Consider the following 17613-nt stretch of genomic DNA (forward strand, 5'->3'; position numbering starts at 1 on the left):
CACCGAGGATCCATCCTGAGATCTGGGCATGTGCCCTGACCAGGAATGGAACAGCGACCTCCTGGTTCATGGGTCGAGGCTCAACCACTGAGCCACACCAGCCAGGCACATGCATTTTTTTTCTTAATCCTACTCCACATATACTACTTCAATCCTTCCCAGTACAAAGCAGAATATGCATTAGAAAGGGGTGGGGTAGGCACTGGCTGTCCATCGGGCACACTAGAGGACATTCTGGAATACAGGTCCTGGCTATCTGCACCCCTGAAGGTATCATAAAAAGTGCTGGAGCCAGATGACAGCCCGGCTCCTGCTGAAAAGCCTCCCCCTCTCCTCCTGTCCCTGGGTTTGCAAAAGGGCTCATTCCTGTAATTAAAGGGCATAAGCAAATTAAATCATCATGTATTTAGTGTTTGTTTTTTTTTCTATTGAAGAGGTGGCTTTTATGAAATAAGCAGATTTGAGTCAGTGCCCAAAGGACTGCTCAGAAATTCAAGGTACTGCACTCAGTGGTTTATGAATTATAGCACCCATATTGATAGAGACACCAAAATTATCTGAGGGATGGGATTATGGGTAATTTTTTATTTTTTATATGTCTCCATTTTCCAGTGTTCAGCAATGGGCATGTGCTCACTTTTATGATCGTTAAGTTGCATTTAACAAAATGGGAATTAGTGCAGAAATCCACCATAAAGCAAGTTATTGATTGCAATGTCCTCCTTTTTATTAAATTACAAAACTGTTGTCAATACACACACTTTTGGGGGGGAAAATGTGTTTGTCTCAAGTATGTGCTTTTGTGGAGCACAAACAAAACATTTCTATACCATTTTCTTGGTCTTCAAGCTACTTAGCACTGGTAGCCAAACAACCAAAAATAGCGATTATATACAGTCAGAATTTATGGAAAATACTAAAAAAGACAGATGCCTCAAAAAGAGGACACAGTGCAGAGAAAACCACAGCTCTTAAACTGGCATAAAAATTTAGTTACAACGTTTTAGTCCTTTATGGCTTTGCATAAAGCTTCAAAGGAAGAACATTTAAGACACTTCTCATCAAAGGCACTTAGCGTTATAATAAAATACTTCTTTGAATTTAGTTGGAGTCCGACAGTATTTTTATTCCTTTTTTTTTTCACATTCTGTCTGACTGAAACAGTCCTTGAATACAGCTATTAATGAAAAATAGTTATCACTTCTTAATATACATGTTAAAAATACACAAACACAATTAATACAGATTTTGGTCCACTGAAGCAGGGAACAGCATCAAACGTGGTTTCTCTCTTAATTCTGAGCAAAAGCCACAAACTCCCCCAGACCCAGTCCCACAAATAGAGCCTTCGCAGCTCTGAATCTGTGTGGGTTGTCCCCTGGGCTCCCCACGAGGAAGCGGGAGCTCGGGTCCCCCCGGCATCTCCACGCTGCGTGTTAGCTGGACAGAACCACCCATGGCTCTGCAGGAGTGTTGCCCCGAGGTGGTGACATCAGGGTACAGCAGAGCCAATTCGCAGGCATCTATAATTCCGTGTCCCGGTATCGGGAGGGCTGGCCGTAGTAACCGCGCTTTGAGTGTTCTGACAGCTGCTGGCGGTATTCTTCCTCCTCCACGTCACTGCCGTAGCTTCCTCTGGCATCCTGGTAGAGTGCGGAAGGACCCTTCTGTGGCACCAGGGGTCTGAAACCAAAACAGTGGGAGGGTTAAAGGCACAGCGGGCAGTCACAAGGTAGATGGCTTACCTCAGGGCCACACTCTGCGCTGACAAACCAGGGGCACTGCTGGCCCCGCTGCAGGTTCCCGGAGTGGGGGATGGGAGTAACAGGTCAAGGCTGATACCCACCTGGGTAGGGAGGGAGGAAGCCATCAAGGTGCTCCTTGGCCTAATAATTCCCAGCTGGACCAGGGGGTGCCTTCCCCATCCCTAAGTTTATTGGCTACAAGTGCCACTATTGGATTGGTAAAGAAATTTGTCCCTAGTTTTCTACTGCTGTAAATCTCTAGACTCTAGCTTCCTGTCAGAATAGCCACAAGAAATGTGATTTTTTTTTTTTTAGTGCCTATTCTCGGAAGCAGGAAATGATCCAGTGTATAACCTCCATGGGAAGACACTGTGGTCATTCCTAGTGCTTATGTAGCAATTTTTAAATGCAGCATCTTACCCACGGTCAATTGATTGTCATCTTCCCTTCAGACCACAGTTCAGCTGGGTGATGCTAAGGAATTAAGGAGCTTGGCTAACAGCCAGAAAACAGCGGCAATGAAATGGGTTAGGCCCTAGGAATTCTGCTCATGGGCTATCCTAACACCGTTTAACATAGCTGTGCTCCAATGTGCCAAGGGAAACTGACTTGAAATGCCAATGATTATGCTTTGTCAGAGAGTTTTAGCACACACGCAACATTACCATGAATAACTGACTCTGTAATCTTTACAATTAAATGTGTCTAAATAAGTAAGGCAAATTTTTGATCAGGAGGGAAAACGTCTTCTTCGTATTTTGAAATGCAGGTGAAGAAAATTCTTCCCCAGCACAATTCACCATAGCTAAGATTTGGAAACAGCCTAAGTGCCCATCAGCAGATGAGTGGATTAAAAAACTATGGTACATCTACACAATGGAATACTATGCTGCAGTAAAAAAGAAGGAACTCTTGCCATTTGCAACAGCATGGATGGAACTGGAGAGCATTATGCTAAGTGAAATAAGCCAGTCAGAGAAAGATAAACACCACATGATCTCACTCATTTGTGGAATATAGAGAACAACATAGACTGATGAACAGGGACAGATTCAAAGACAGAGAAACAGTGATCAGACTATCAATCCCCAGAGGGAAAGTAGGAGAGGGTGGGGGAAGGGGAAGAGATCAACCAAAGGACTTGTATGCATGCATATAAGCCAAACCAATGGACATGGACAACAGGGGGATGAGTGGGGGGGGAGGTTGGGGGTTAATGGGGGGGATGAGAACACACTTGTAATACCTTAACCAATAAAGAAATTAAAGATTTTTTTAAAAAAAAGAAAATTCTTCCCCAGGAGTCCAAGTCCTAGGTCAGCCCCTCTTGCAGACCTAGACCTGCTGAGCAGCCCTTACCTTGTGAACTGGGGCGAGCCAGGCTCTGGCTTGTGGGTTTTGATTGGAACTGCATAAATATCAGGATGCTTCTGAGCAATTTCAATCTGTGGTGATTAAGAAAATAAAAAAAAAAGAGGGAAAGAATGAATCACTAGAGTCTAGTGACTAGTCTAGTGGTTCTCAACCTTGTTTGCACATTAGAATCACCTGGGAATCTTTTTAAAATCCTGATTTCTGGGCCTCATCCTCCGGAAATTCTGTTTCTTTGTTACTAATGTTGTGGCCCCACCCCATAACAAAAAAACAGAATTTCTAGAGGATGAGGCCCAGAAATCAGGATTTTAAAAAGATTCCCAGGTGATTCTAATGTGCAGCCAAGGTTGAGAACCACTGCACTAGACAATCAGCTTGCTAATTTCCTGCTGGTCCCATTTTCCAATCCCACTTTAAGGAGAAGAGGAAAAATAGAAGCAACTTTAGTTTCCATGCTTTTGTATGATGCCTAGTGGTACAAATAGGAAAAACGTTTTAGGCAATGAAATCCTACCACGTGCTACAACATGAATGAACTTTGAGGACATTATACTAAGTGAAATAAGCCAGTCACAAAAGGCTGATTATATGATTCCACTTATGTGAGGTTGCCAGTGTAGTCAAAATCATGGGGGGGGGGGGGGGGGGCAGAATGGTTACCGGGGGGATGGAGTTGTGTACATAATGGGAAGTAACTGTTTAATAATTTAATAGGTACAGAATTTCCGTTATGGAGGATGAAAAAGTTCTGGAGATGGATAGTGGAGATAGTTACACAAGAATGTGAATGTACTTAATGTCAACGAACACTTAAAAAATAATTCAAATGGTAAATATTATGTACAATTTATTTATTTTTAAATAATAGTTTATTGATTTTTAAAAAGAGAGAGGAAGAGAGAGGGAGAGAAACATCAATGTGAAAAACATCAACTGGCCCCCCCACCCCCCTTATCCCCCACCAGGGAGGGAGCCCACAACCCAGGCATGTGCCCCAACCTCAAATCGAACTGGTATGATGCCCAACCAAGCCACACTGGCCAGGGCTTTGTTATGTGTGCATTTTATCACAATAAAAGAAAAAGAAAAAGGCTAAGAAGCCCTGCTGTTGTGGCTGACTTAAATGACGAGAACTCCCGTATCCACTGGGCTGAATATGCTCCACACACTTTTCCCTAAACTCTTCTTTAACTTTCAAAAGGTTATGTTTGCACATGGCACAAAAATACAAACAGTACCACAAAGTACAATCTGTGGGCCTATCAATTTTAGAACCCGGCATTCGCTAGGTTTCTAAGGCAAATCTGGGAGCAAATGAAAACTCAGATACCAAACAAACAACAAATGTTTTAACAAAAAAGTAACTTCTGAGAGGCACTGATTCTCTTGTCACACTTTCACTCCCCAGAACCCAACATAAAGCTCTGAAATACAAAAAGCAGAATCTCATTCACCTATACCCGTGGTCGGCAAACCGCGGCTCGCGAGCCACATGCGGCTCTTTGGCCCCTTGAGTGTGGCTCTTCCACAAAATACCATGTGCGGGCGCGCATGTACAGTGCGATTGAAACTTCGTGGCCCATGCTCAGAAGTCGGTATTTTGTGGAAGAGCCACACTGAAGGGGCCAAAGAGCCGCATGTGGCTCGCGAGCTACGGTTGGCCGAGCCGCAGTTTGCCAACCACTGACCTATACCGTTAGGTTTTCTTGATTAGAAGAAAAAGGGATGCACAAATAGCTGCCAATTTGGAAATGGCACACACCGAGGACATGCCTTTAGTACCATGCACGTAAATATCCCCTTTGTGTTAGTGCCGTAGAAAAAGGACTGAAGGATTTTATTGAAATGAAACTTATTTAAAATTCCTATTGTTGGCATGCTGAAGGAACCCAGTGGTTCAAAACACTTACCCTTGCATTCTGCGCTTCCTGGAGCTCTTGCATTCTCTGGAGTCTCGCCTTGTGATCCATCTTCTCAAATATTTTTACTTTGCCCAGGACAGACTTGGACGCATTATCTTGCTCCTCGCTGCCCTCTCCTGCCTCCTCACTCTCTGGGGGAAGGACTGGAGTGGAGGGCTTCAATATAGGTTTGCAGAAGGTAGGTTTTGCTGCAATAGGAGGAGGAGGACCCTTGGCAGATGCCCCGGGAATTTCGTTACCGGCTACAGCTGGAGGGGAGTTTGGCATGTATTCATAGGATCTGGAGTAGTCAAAGGAGTCTTCTCTCTTCTGGGTCCTGGCCTGCGGGGAGCAATGACATACTTTTACCTTAGGCTTGCATTTTATTGTCACATCGATATTAGTGATTTAATACACTCCATTTCCTGATCAGTTTCCATAGATGATCAACAAAGAATCAAATAGGGGAGGGCCAACAGCCACTGGCCGGGCATCCCGATCCCTTCCTCACTTCCTACCGAAGAGTATTAAGAGTTCTGCAAACCAAGAGGGTGCTGGGAAGTGCTGGGAGCCCTGCACATGTGAGGGGTACATCAGACTTAATGTCACTCAAGAGAAGATTAAAATTTCGGAGACGACCTCCGAACCAGTCAGACTTCAGGATCCAAGAGTGGGTTCCTGAGTTCATGCCACATGGAGATACATGCCCTGGCTCGGAGGTGAGGCCATGAATGAGACTGGTGTAGGGAGTGGGGAAGACATATCATGTTGTGGCCACTTTCCCTTGATACTTGGATCCTAGGCCTGCCTGTAAGTTTTCATTGATATATTTTATGAGGTCATTAATTACTTCTGGTAGCTCACACGATCACATACTACTTTCTTCTCATCTAAACTACTGAGTGAAATAAACAAATGCCATTGGGTTATAAGGAAAAATCTCTAGTCATAGCTTTGATTCAGAAAGAGATAAAGAATCATATGACATGGGTTCTTATATTGATTTTTTTTCCTGGATGATGTCTTACTTAAAAAATAAATTAAGCTGCCCTCCTAATAAGAGGCATTGTAAACGATGGTGGTGGAGGTTTTCTTTAGCAAATCATCAGTAAGGATTTTAATGGTGAATCTGAATCAGATTGTGGGTGGAAAACTCTAATTGGACAGAAAAAGAAAAATAGTCTGAGTTTGGCAATTCTGGGCATGCAGTATTTGTCAAACCTTTCTCTTTCTCCATCAATTAATTAATTAAAAAATACTGTTTTGCCGAAACCGGTTTGGCTCAGTGGATAGAGCGTCGGCTTGCGGACTGAAAGGTCCCAGGTTTGATTCCGGTCAAGGGCATGTACCTGGGTTGCGGGCACATGCCCAGTGGGAGATGTGCAGGAGGCAGCTGATCAATGTTTCTAACTCTCTATCTCTCTCCCTTCCTCTCTGTAAAAAATCAATAAAATATATTTTTTTAAAAAAATACTGTTTTAAAATTGTACGTTCTCCTAAAACTTCCTTTCCCTCCTTCCTATCTTTACTCCCTTCCCTCATTTTGGGGCTCGCCCAACAGGCCAAAAGGCAGGTTCTAACAGAGAAATAGTGAGTTAAAAACACAATGCAACACCATCTCATTGTGAGTGCTCTTCCCTGGCTACGCAGGGAGCTCCTCTTCCTTCCCATCCTGGGCTTCCCACACACATACCTTGGGCGGCTCTGGTTTGAATGCCGGGGGTGGACTATTGTCCCTAAGTTGATCTCTGCTAGTAGCCCTCCTCGTCTGAGCTCGTGGCTCTGGGCTGGGCTTCCTTACGCTCTACAAGACACAAAGGTTCATTCACAACAAGAACGTCGCAGCAGAGAGAAAAGAGCTCTCGTCTGCTCTGCTGGCGTTCCAAGCACTTGTGTGAGTTCGGAATGTGAGGTTCACACCTTCCATGAAAATCCCTTGCTTGCAGACGTGGAGACACTGACTCAGTGCTTCTGCACCGACAAGGCAGAGACCAGGCATAGTCCCATGAGCAAATGGTTATGATACGTTTTTTTAACTAGATGCGTCCACTGTAGGAGTCTCCCCTTTAAAGTACAAAAAGTCTAAGCTCTCTTTTGTCCCCTAAAGCTTTTAGCATTTTTAAGCATTAGCTATCTGTAGCTATAGAGGGAGCTCATTTATTCTTTACAACTGGTCCAGCGTTATATACTACTGTTTTTGTCACGGTGGGTTTTATCCCTCCACCCTTCACCTTAATTTTTGGTACTTCTGTTTCATAAAGAATAAAATCATTCCCTGAAATGAGTGAAGTTGCTCATTGGAAGTCCATAGCCATCATTATCCAAAAGTATGGATAGTCTCATCTCCAAAGTTATTATCCCAATGTTCTCTGAGGTGCAACTAATAACTGCTCTGGTCCTAATTCAGTGCCTGTCACTGTGAGTTCTAGGATCACTGAAGCTGTCTCTTCACTGGCCGGTGGATGCACAGTCCACGTGACTGTGTGTTTTGATCGTGAACTCAATTCAAAAATTGAAATACAGGAGAAGGAAACTGATGGGGAAACACTCAGGAGCTTTGGCAAGATCAGAAAGGTTAAAGGGAGGATGGAGAAGAAAGAGCAGGGATACATACCTAAGAGTACAGAGAGGCCTAATCAAAGGTTACAAGTAAATACAACAATATTGTCTTTTAAAAATCATGTTCCACCTGCAATTTGGACAGCCGGCCCATAAAGCTGTTCAGTTTGTCCATCACATCCAAGGCCCCTTAGTTCCTGTCCTGCTTCCCCAGGGACCACTATCACACAACCACGCGGGCACTGCCTGGGAATGAGACTCCCTACGTCATCTGTTTCAACCCTCAGGAATACCTTCCACAGCACCCTGAATCAACGGTTGTCCGGAAGAATTCCAGTGAAACACCAGAACCTCCATTTCCTGCCCGTGGCCTCGCAGCCCGGGGCCTGCCTCGCCTCACCTCCTCATGCTGCACCGGCTCTGAGGAGCGGGTGATGGAAGACACCAGCGGCTCCTCAGCTGGCTCATCCAGCTCATTGTCAGTGTAGGCGCCTCCTTCGCCGTCGGTGTCTTCAAAGTCACTGATGAGGCGGCTGTCGCAACTCAGATAGTCCGCGCCCATGGCGGTTAAGTAGGACATGCGGTCTTCAGCGTCATCATCCAGCCCTTCCATCTAGAGGAATTTGTTTTGGAGGGTCAGTGGGTGTGACATGGCCCCTGGGAGTGGGGACTCAAGACAATGCCCAAGGGCACAGCCAAGTGACTGAAACCTTGATGGGTTCTAGACAGGGAAGTCAACTTTATTTTCCTGAAAGCGCTTGGCTTGAAATGACTGGGTTCATTTTTTGTGCAGGGACTCGCGTTAGGAACCCTCCACCCTATCTATCTTTGCCACCATCCATCTTATACAGCGCTACTGAGTCACGCCTCCTCAGACTGCTGGGCTGTGTCTTCCAGAACCGGGCTTCTCTTCAGCTTCTTCGGCTGGTACTTGTCTCCTAGCGATAAGTGCCTTGTGCTGCACACCTCTTCATGCAGCCACAAGATTATCAAATCCTTGAGGGCAGAACCTCTGTCCTGCTCAACTTGTCATCACCACCACAGAGCCTTAGCGGGCTGTACGCGCTCAGGAGATGCGAGACACCCTGACTACACGTGCAGTTCCCGAAGAGCAAGACTAGGGCTCAACAATCTCATGGGTGATGGACTCATTTCCACAACGAAACTGTCCCTCTCGGCTACCTCACTTCAGCTGGACTACAGAAGACTATCCCCGTAGGGAATTTCCTGGAACCACAGGAAATTCTATACGCTCTCTGCATCCTCCCTGCATAGAGCTGTGCATCAACATCGTTCACAGAGGAGAAGCTAGCCAAGTTCAGAAGCCTGCACAAGTTTCCTAATGCTCTCTTCTCGCCTAACCAAGTGCCGAGGGCCCATTCTCTGCCAATCCTGAAGCAAATGATTCCACCTCCATTTGCTCTTCCTCCTTCTATTAATTTTTAAGCACCCCTCAACGTCATCTCTCCCCTCCACTCGGAGCTTCCCCCATCCTTAGTAAGTTGCGGAGCTCAGCTCGAGATCTTGTAAGCTCTGATTAGTGTGCTTGGAATACAACACTAGTTACTACGTTAAAAGGAAAAGGGGAGTGAATGTAGGGTTGCATGTATCACGTTCTGCTTTGCTTCTAAAAGCCCCTTCATGTTATTACTTTTTAGGAGAATTTATAAAATTGCAAACCTGATTCGCACATACGTTGGCATCCCTTCAAATGGGCATGGCTTTACTACATTCACTACCCTCTTGAGAAAAGATTCAAAACACGGACTCTCACCTCGCAGCAGAGTATCTATGCCACATACCTTTCCTTCAGAGACCCAAACTGCTTCTCCTTGCTGATGTTGAATTGTGTCCTTCAAGCTGCCAAACCAGCTATCGTTGGCTGCATTTAGGTCGATTGTTGCTATAGAGATGTACGCAAAAAGGTTTGCATCAATTTCCAAAGCAATGTTTACTTGAAAACTTATCCTACATCACTCATACTCATTTCTGTCATATCTGAACTGAAACGTTGGCAAACGCAAGAGAAAGTTTGCACATATTTGAATGTTAAATCCCTTAGGTTGAGTTTACATTATAGATGGATGCTAAAAATGGATGAATTTCATTTCAGATTGTCTATCTTTCAGAAAAGCTACCTTTAAAAATGTTTTTAAAGAGTATATTTTCAGGAGCAAAGAAAACACACCTAAAATAGATATAAAAGTACCGTATTTTAAAGACCATTACCTAGACATGTATAATATAAAGAATAAAGCTGTACACTAGTGTGCCGTTGGATATCTCCAATAAAATACTGAAGGTAATATTTAAATCTATATCATTTTGATAGGCTGAAACCTTTTAGAATAGGCATACAGATTCACCGAGATCTACAGGTATACATTCAAATAATATACGGTTTCTATTCAGAACAAAATGTATCTTACATAGTAGCACTTGCCATGGATTGACCACGCATTTTACAAATACCTGACATGGATTAGCTCATTTCATGTGTACACAAATCTTGTGAGGTAGGTATGCTGTCACCCCATGTTACAGGAGAGAAACTGAGGCACAATAGTGAAACTAGCCCAAGGCCGCACACCGAATACTAGTAAGTGAATAAGTCTAGATACAAACTCAGAAGTTTGCTTTTAGAGCTTGTGGCCTTAGCCAGTGCAGGACACAGCCCACCTAAAAACATGAATTTAGAGCACCAAGAGAAAATACCAACCAAGTAAGCACATGCAAATCATTCTTCAGCAATAGGTATTTATGGGCTTAATGGAGATAAACTAGAGAAGCACATTGGTCCCAAATAATAAACTAAATTAGACCTAAACTGATCATAATACAGGGAAATTAGGATTTTTTTTTTTCAAGCTACAAGGTCATAGCCTTTTCTTAACACCCAAAAGAAAATTGGGGCTTGTTGGTAAAGTTGTTTGGCACCCTGCTCCCTCTGTCCTGAAGTCTGCATAATTCTCTACAGACAGCCAAAAAAGCAGCATTAAGCAAGTTCTGTAAGCAACTATGCTTCACAAGCCTTCTTCCGGGTAACATATACCATTCTCTCATTTAAGAAGTTCTAGCACTGACCTTGGAAATTCCTGAGCGAGCTGACAATTTCCCTGGTCATTAATTATTTATAGCATTAGAATAAACTGATACATTGGACAACTCAAAAAAAATTAACCTTGATTTCTTGGACTTCTGCATCCTTATCATGGTACTTTGCCAACATTACTGAGCTCTTGGGTAAGACATGATACCATCAGTACTAGTACTTGATAGAGAAGGATTGCACACCCCAGAGACAAAATGTGTGATCTGCACTAAATGTATGCATGCTTTCTGAGCTTTAAGTTGGAGTTGTATGAAATGATTTAAATCTGTATTGAAAACCTAGTTAAAAAGGACATTTATGCCTGGCCAGCGTGGCTCAGTGGTTGAGCATTGACCTATGAACCAGGAGGTCACATGCCTGGGCTGTGGGCTCCATCTCAATGGGGGGAGGGGGAGGGGGCGTGCAGGAGACAGACGATCAGTGATTCTCTCTCATCATTGATGTTTCTATGTCTCTCTCTCCCTCTCCCTTCCTCTCTGAAATCAATAAAAATATATATTTTTTAAAAAGGCCATTTATGAAACACAGAATATATGTTCGTGTCCCCCAATAAAATGAAAAGGTCACTAAACCTTTTACTCAATTTACATTGAATCAAGTATGTGAAAAAGAAAAGAAAAAAAGACTTCACCGTAGCTGATTTCCTAAGCCCCAGATACGGGTAACATCCATCTCATGCGCTGGACCTCTTTTTAATGGGTGTGTGCACAACTACGATGCTACCTTTCCTTTCTTTGGAATTAGAATTAATACCTTTGGTTTACTGTTGGCTTTTGCTCATTAGGTTTTTCAGATTCTTTGATTTCTAGCAGCATTCGTAATTCTCGTTCCTCCCCACCTCTGTTCCAGACGTATGTTCCTTTGAACAGGCTTAGTACATTTCTCAAACTCAAGAAAGTGAAACAGTGAAAGGCTCATCACTCAGCCTCTGTCTTGGCTGGGCGTCCTGGGATTCTGAGAGCAACCATTCCCAGCCCTAGCACGAGTGTGTTCACGACTCCCACCCCAGCCAAGGAGGTTAGGAAGTGTTAAGAGCAACAGCAAAAAGTGACACGTAAGGCTGGGGGTGGGGGGTGGGGGAAGAAACAGGGAATGACTGCTAATGGGTAGGGTGTTTCCTTTGGGGATAATTAAAATGCCCTAAAATTGATTGTGGTGATGGCTGTATAACTCTGTCCCACTGAATTTTTCATTCTAAATGAATGAATTGTAGGGTATGTGAATTAAATATCAATTAAGCTATTCATGTGGCAGAGACTCCCTCTAAATCAGGGGTGGGCAAACTTTTTGACTCGAGGGCCACAATGGGTTCTTAAACTGGACCGGAGGGCCGGAACAAAAGCATGGATGGAGTGTTTGTGTGAACTAATATAAATTCAAAGTAAACATCATTACATAAAAGGGTACGGTCTTTTTTTTTTTTTTTTTTTTTTTTTAGTTTTATTCATTTCAAACGGGCCGGATCCGGCCCGCGGGCCATAGTTTGCCCACGGCTGCTCTAAATGGACAAGCACCAACTGAGGTGCCCAGCCAGACAGCACAGCCTCTTCCATCTGCGTCCTCTGCTCACCAGTCTCTACAATCCCCTGGGAAACCAAAAACTGCCTGCTGCGATCTGGGCTCTTTCAGCTGCCGCAGACCCACTTTTTCCCCCAAGCCTTTTCAATGACTACATGATGACACAGAATTACCTTTTTATAATATGTAACATTGAAAAATAATAAAGCAAGAAAAAAGTAATATTACTAACAATGATCAGTAGCATTTATTTAGTACTTCCAAAGTCCTGGGGCTGAACTATACAAATGTGACATTAATGAGACCTGGGAAAGCTTATAAAAGCACCTAAATATCCTGTGGTACGTTAAAAATCCCGCAATTTCACATGAAGGGTGGCCCTGCTAGGGTCTCCAAGTCCACAATTCCGTTTTAGTGGTCCACAAACCATGAACTGGGTGCTTTAGAAAGCCCAAGAAAACATAATATTCAAACTTTATGCTTAAAAAAAATAACCTTGTTGACATATACATGCAAATGCATCCTACAATAATTTTTTTAAAAATATATTTTATTGATTTTTTACAGAGAGGAAAGGAGAGGGATAGAGAGTTAGAAACATCAATGAGAGAGAAACATCGATCAGCTGCCTCCTGCACACCCCCTACTGGGGATGTGCCCGCCACCAAGGTACATGCCCTTGACCGGAATCAAACCCGGGACCTCTCGGTCCGCAGGCCGACGCTCTATCCACTGAGCCAAACTGGTTAGGGCCAATAATTTTTTTAATGGGGAGGCAGGAGGGACAGCCTAACATTTTAACTCATGTTCGCATATGAGTTAACTTGCTTTTGGGAAAATCTCAGAATGAAGCTTCCCTTGTCATCTCTGCTTAACTGAGGAGTGCCTTGAATTTGCAGGGGCAGCCACTTTAACACTGTCACAGTACTACTCATCTGTGGGACGGGATTTTCTCGTTACTTTCAACGAGGAAAAAGAAGGATATTGAGCCTAGTGACACTACAGGCAACATAACCCTTGATTTTGAAGGATATGTTCATCAAAGCAGCTCTACTATCCCTATGTATTAATTCATAAAAATGCCATAAATTTAAAATCATAAAAAGCCTCTGATTCTGGCCACAACACACACAATCTAGTCACAACCTGGTCAGGCCGAGTGAGACAGGGAATAGGAAGTGCTTAGTGGGACCATCCACGCAGCTCTGAAGAGTCAAATGGGAAGTTGGAACAACACTGCACAAGGCCCTGTGGTAGATACTGGGGCTGGCTGGTAACAGTCATCCGGCACTCTGCTCCATCTACCCTTAAAGAGGCTGGAAACATCTGGTGAGGATGGATCACTTCCAAGTTTTAGGTGAAACTAGATGTCCACAGTGTCTACGTTTCCATTCCAGCCTCTGACTTTAGTTACCCTAAGACCTTCAAATTCTTGATCAGCTTTTGCGAGAAATGGTTTGGTGTGCTAGAGGCAGTTCTAATTAGGTCACAGTTATGCCTTGCCCACTGGCTAAGCCCAGTGCTGGCCTTCAGCACACAGAGCTTCAAGGATGTGACAATCTATCAGTGGGGCGGAATCAGGAGTTGTTAAACCCTCCACATGTGGTCTCCTCCAGATCCTCGATCAGACCCATCCCGCTGTCGTGGCCTATGCTCCAAAGAGCAAATGATGCCGACTCCAAGGGAGAGAAAGGGAGTGCCCCAGAGCCACTGGCTCCTTCTTCTGCCCTGTCCTCCCCTTCATCCAGCCTCCCTCAACCTGGTTCTTCCTCTACAACCCATTACGTCCCTTCCTGGTATCTCGTATCCTCACGTGAAGCCCAAATTCAACTCTCTGAGGGCCCAAGCCATTCAATGGACTTGAGTTTGAGTGACGAGGGGGAGTGGAGGGCGGGATGAAGTAGACAGAGGCTGAGCATGTCACAGTCACATGGGCCTGTTAAATGGATGAATGACCTGTTCAATGGAGGAGCTGCATTAGGTGACCCCTTTCAACATTAGAAAAATAAGCCTGTGTTGTAACATGTATAGAATATTGAACACATACTCAGAGATGCTATAATTTCAGTGTGGGCTCAACCATATACTAAATATGTGACCTTGCAGTCGCCTGGCCTTTTTTACAGCCCCAAAAGGCAGGGCACAGGAAAGACTGAACCACTGTGAGCTGTCACTATAATAAAAATAGTAGTAACAATTATTATTGTTATATTATTACTAGTAGTAGTAGCAGTAGTAAAAACAACAGAGGAAAGATTATGTATGAACTAGAGGCCCAGTGCATGAAATTCATGCACTCAGGGGAAGGGGAGGTCCCTCAACCCAGCCTGCACCCTCACACAGTCCAGGAACCCTTGGGGGATGTCCAACTGACAGCTTAGGCCTGCTCCAGTGGGCCTAAGCTGTCAGTCCGACATCCTTAGTGCTACTGCGGAGGCGGGAGAGGCTCCTGCCACTGCCACTGCACTCTCCAGCCGTGAGCCCAGCTTCTGGCTGAGCGACACTCCCCCTGTGGGAGCACACTGACCACCAGGGGGCAGCTCCCTGGTGGTCAGTGCACATCATAGCGACCGGTCATTCTATTCGTTCAATTTGCATATTAGCCTTTTATTATATAGGATATATCAAAAGCACAAGCTCTTATGACTCTACACTCCGGTTTATGATGGACCACTCCATCCTTTGCATTTGGCTAAATTACCTCTCAGGTATAGCATTTTGCCACAGTGGTAAGTAGTGCAGCTCCCTCTTTAACAAGAAAAGCCAGTGACAGTAAAACAAGAGTCTAATGTGGGCACAGATTCAACCCCCCTCCCCTCACCCAGTGTCAGATATGCTGAATATGGCATAGGTTGACAATGATTGGTACTGAACTCAAAAGAACTATCATTATCCTAAGGATATTACATCCAGACAGTCTCCTCATGCAGCTCCAAAACTTTATGTAACCCTTTTAAACCCTTAATTATACCATATTCACAGAACTAGTCATTTATAAAGGTAGTGCATATAATCATTACTAAAACATGTCACAGTCTTACATCATTTACTTTCATGAGTAACAGAAGCAGTGGCCTTCATATCAAGAACTTTAAAAAAATATTCTATTATGGAAAATGTAAACATATACAAAAGTAGAAAGTTTAATGAACTCTCCTGTTTATGACCATTTTTCAAAATTAGATATACAAATGCCATGAGTCTAATACACCCATTTTATAGGATTAGCTACTTTTCAAGGAGTCATGAGTAGTATATTCCAGATTGCTATTCTCTATTACTATTCAGATTATTTTCTTATTGCTTTCATCCTTCAATGCTCTAATTCTCACTTTGGAGCAAAGGGACTACATTTTAAATTTCACTTACCTGTAAAAAGATGTGCACACGTTTTCTTAAGCTTGTTGGCTTGATCATATAGCTTTCGAGAACTTTTGTTGGATGTTGGATCCAACCTCTGTCTCATGGTTTTGACACCTTGTCTAGAGTCTGGGTTGAAAAAAATCACAATCGGGAACCACTGAGTGTAATTCAGCAGGTCCACGGCCTTAGGAGTCACATCCAATAGGGCATGCTTATCCTGTTAGAAATGGGGAAACGTGTGTAAATGGCATGTAAAGTCATACAGCATCAAAGAGCTGGCCTTAATCAGTAAAGGTGGCATCCATCAGGAAAACTTGCCAATTTAAATAATAAAGCAGATGACGGTTCTCTTCACATATGCCCACTTAATATTACCAATCTATCAGAATTTCTGAGGAAATGAGTTAACAGATTATTTGGTACAATGCTGAGAACCCTGGAAAAAAACACATCACCACTACAGAATATCATGTTTCCATACAAAGAAACATCTTGCATCTATACTCATTTTTTATCGTTAACATTGAATGATTATTAAAATACAGACTCCATTCTCAGAAAGACTGCAGCAAACTACTCGCTCTTTCCAACAACATGGCCTTCGGATTCATTCTCTCACCTGCTCGATGATTTGCCTCACGGTGTTTAACCGCACCACCCCGCTGGATTTCTCAGATCCTGCATCTTTCGGCTCTGATTCTGCAAAAGCAAAAACAAGGAGCTAAGTAATTTTTTAGAAACCACTGGCGATCAAATACTCCAACCCAGCCTTGGCAATGACGGGACATCGGACATAAGGTGCCACTTAATGAGAGGCCATGGGAGGGACCCACACAGGCTGTTAAGCCGAAATCTAATCACGAGAAACAGGCCACCAGTGAGACAAGTGGCTTGGACTCTTCATGATATCAATGTCACCAAATAATTTAGAAAAAAAGGAGCTAGAGAGACATAAAAACCAAATGTGCTTCAGGGTAATGGGTGGCATTCTGAATTTTAAAAAATAAGCCATAAAATACAAAATTGGGAAATTGAGAAAACCTGAAAAACCACATACTAAATAATATCATTGAATCCGTGTTAAATTTCTGGCTGTGATTATGGAGATAATGTCTTTATTCTTAAGAGATTCACGGAGATAAAGAGTGTTATAATGTCTACAACTTCAACTTTCAAATTGTTCAGCAGAAATTTTAACAAGTGTGTAAGTGGTGTCGATGGTGAGTGGGGGGAGTGTATAGGGCAAAATGTTACCTTGTGTCGGTGACTCCAGGTGATGTGTACGTGTTTATTACTTTTTCATTTATTCTGTACATTAGATATTTTCAAATTAAAATTTGGTGAGAAAAAATATCACTGACAGACTTACTAGCAATTTGGAACAGGTCAGGTAACACATGTGCCAACTTTTCCATGGCTATATCTGCGATGGGGCCAAATAAGACCACAGGCCTCTTGAAACCAGCTGAAATGAGACAAGAAAGGCAATGAAAACACATACACTTCCTTTGCCGTTAAAATAAGAAACAAAAGTACTTTATAGGCTACTCATAACGTCTCAGTGAAAGAAACTGTATGTCCTCCCACCCCAATCCAGCCGAGCTCTCTTCTAAAGAATATGCCTTCATTCCCCTACTATTAAAGAGAAACTTCTCTACAGGTAATATGTAAACACTGTTGAATGGCAATATTAAAAACTAACTGAGGCACTGGCTGGTTTGGCTCAGTGAATGGAGCATCAGACTGCGGACTGGGGGGTCCCGGGTTTGATTCCGGTCAAGGGCACATGCCCCAGTTGCGGGCTTGATCCCCGGTTAGGGGCGTGCGGGAGGCAGCCAATCGATGGTTCTCTCTCATCATTGATGTTACTATCCCTCTCTCCCTCTCCTTTCCTCTCTGAGGTCAATGAAAATATATTTTTTTAAAAAACAAAAACAACTAACTGAGGTTGTGGATACGCTGCCATTTATGAGTTTGTGCGGCTCGCCATGTTGTCTTTTTAGTGTTTGGATACAAGTCCAACTCTATAACCTGGCTTTGG

General features: G+C 43.5%; 1 protein-coding gene across 8 annotated transcripts in view; it reads right to left on the reverse strand.

Annotated features, from left to right (window-relative positions):
* Positions 1-705: 705 nt before the first annotated feature.
* Positions 706-17613, reverse strand: part of TJP2 (tight junction protein 2) — a 107176-nt gene continuing 90268 nt past the window's right edge. For 6 of the 8 annotated variants that reach the window (XM_036330902.1, XM_036330901.1, XM_036330898.1 and 3 more), the window contains 9 exons: positions 16942-17037; positions 16192-16271; positions 15579-15789; positions 9382-9482; positions 7980-8192; positions 6714-6824; positions 5030-5362; positions 3105-3190; positions 706-1683 (listed from right to left, as the gene is read on the reverse strand). In XM_036330902.1, coding sequence (XP_036186795.1) covers positions 1524-1683; positions 3105-3190; positions 5030-5362; positions 6714-6824; positions 7980-8192; positions 9382-9482; positions 15579-15789; positions 16192-16271; positions 16942-17037 — 1391 coding nt within the window. In that variant the 3' untranslated portion in view covers positions 706-1523. The remainder of the gene's footprint in view (positions 1684-3104; positions 3191-5029; positions 5363-6713; positions 6825-7979; positions 8193-9381; positions 9483-15578; positions 15790-16191; positions 16272-16941; positions 17038-17613) is intronic. The other 2 variants (XM_036330900.1, XM_036330903.1) reach the window with 1 other exon arrangement.

The sequence above is a fragment of the Myotis myotis genome, unplaced genomic scaffold (genome assembly GCF_014108235.1).
Source record: "Myotis myotis isolate mMyoMyo1 unplaced genomic scaffold, mMyoMyo1.p scaffold_m19_p_12, whole genome shotgun sequence".
NCBI classification, from domain to species: domain Eukaryota; kingdom Metazoa; phylum Chordata; class Mammalia; order Chiroptera; family Vespertilionidae; genus Myotis; species Myotis myotis.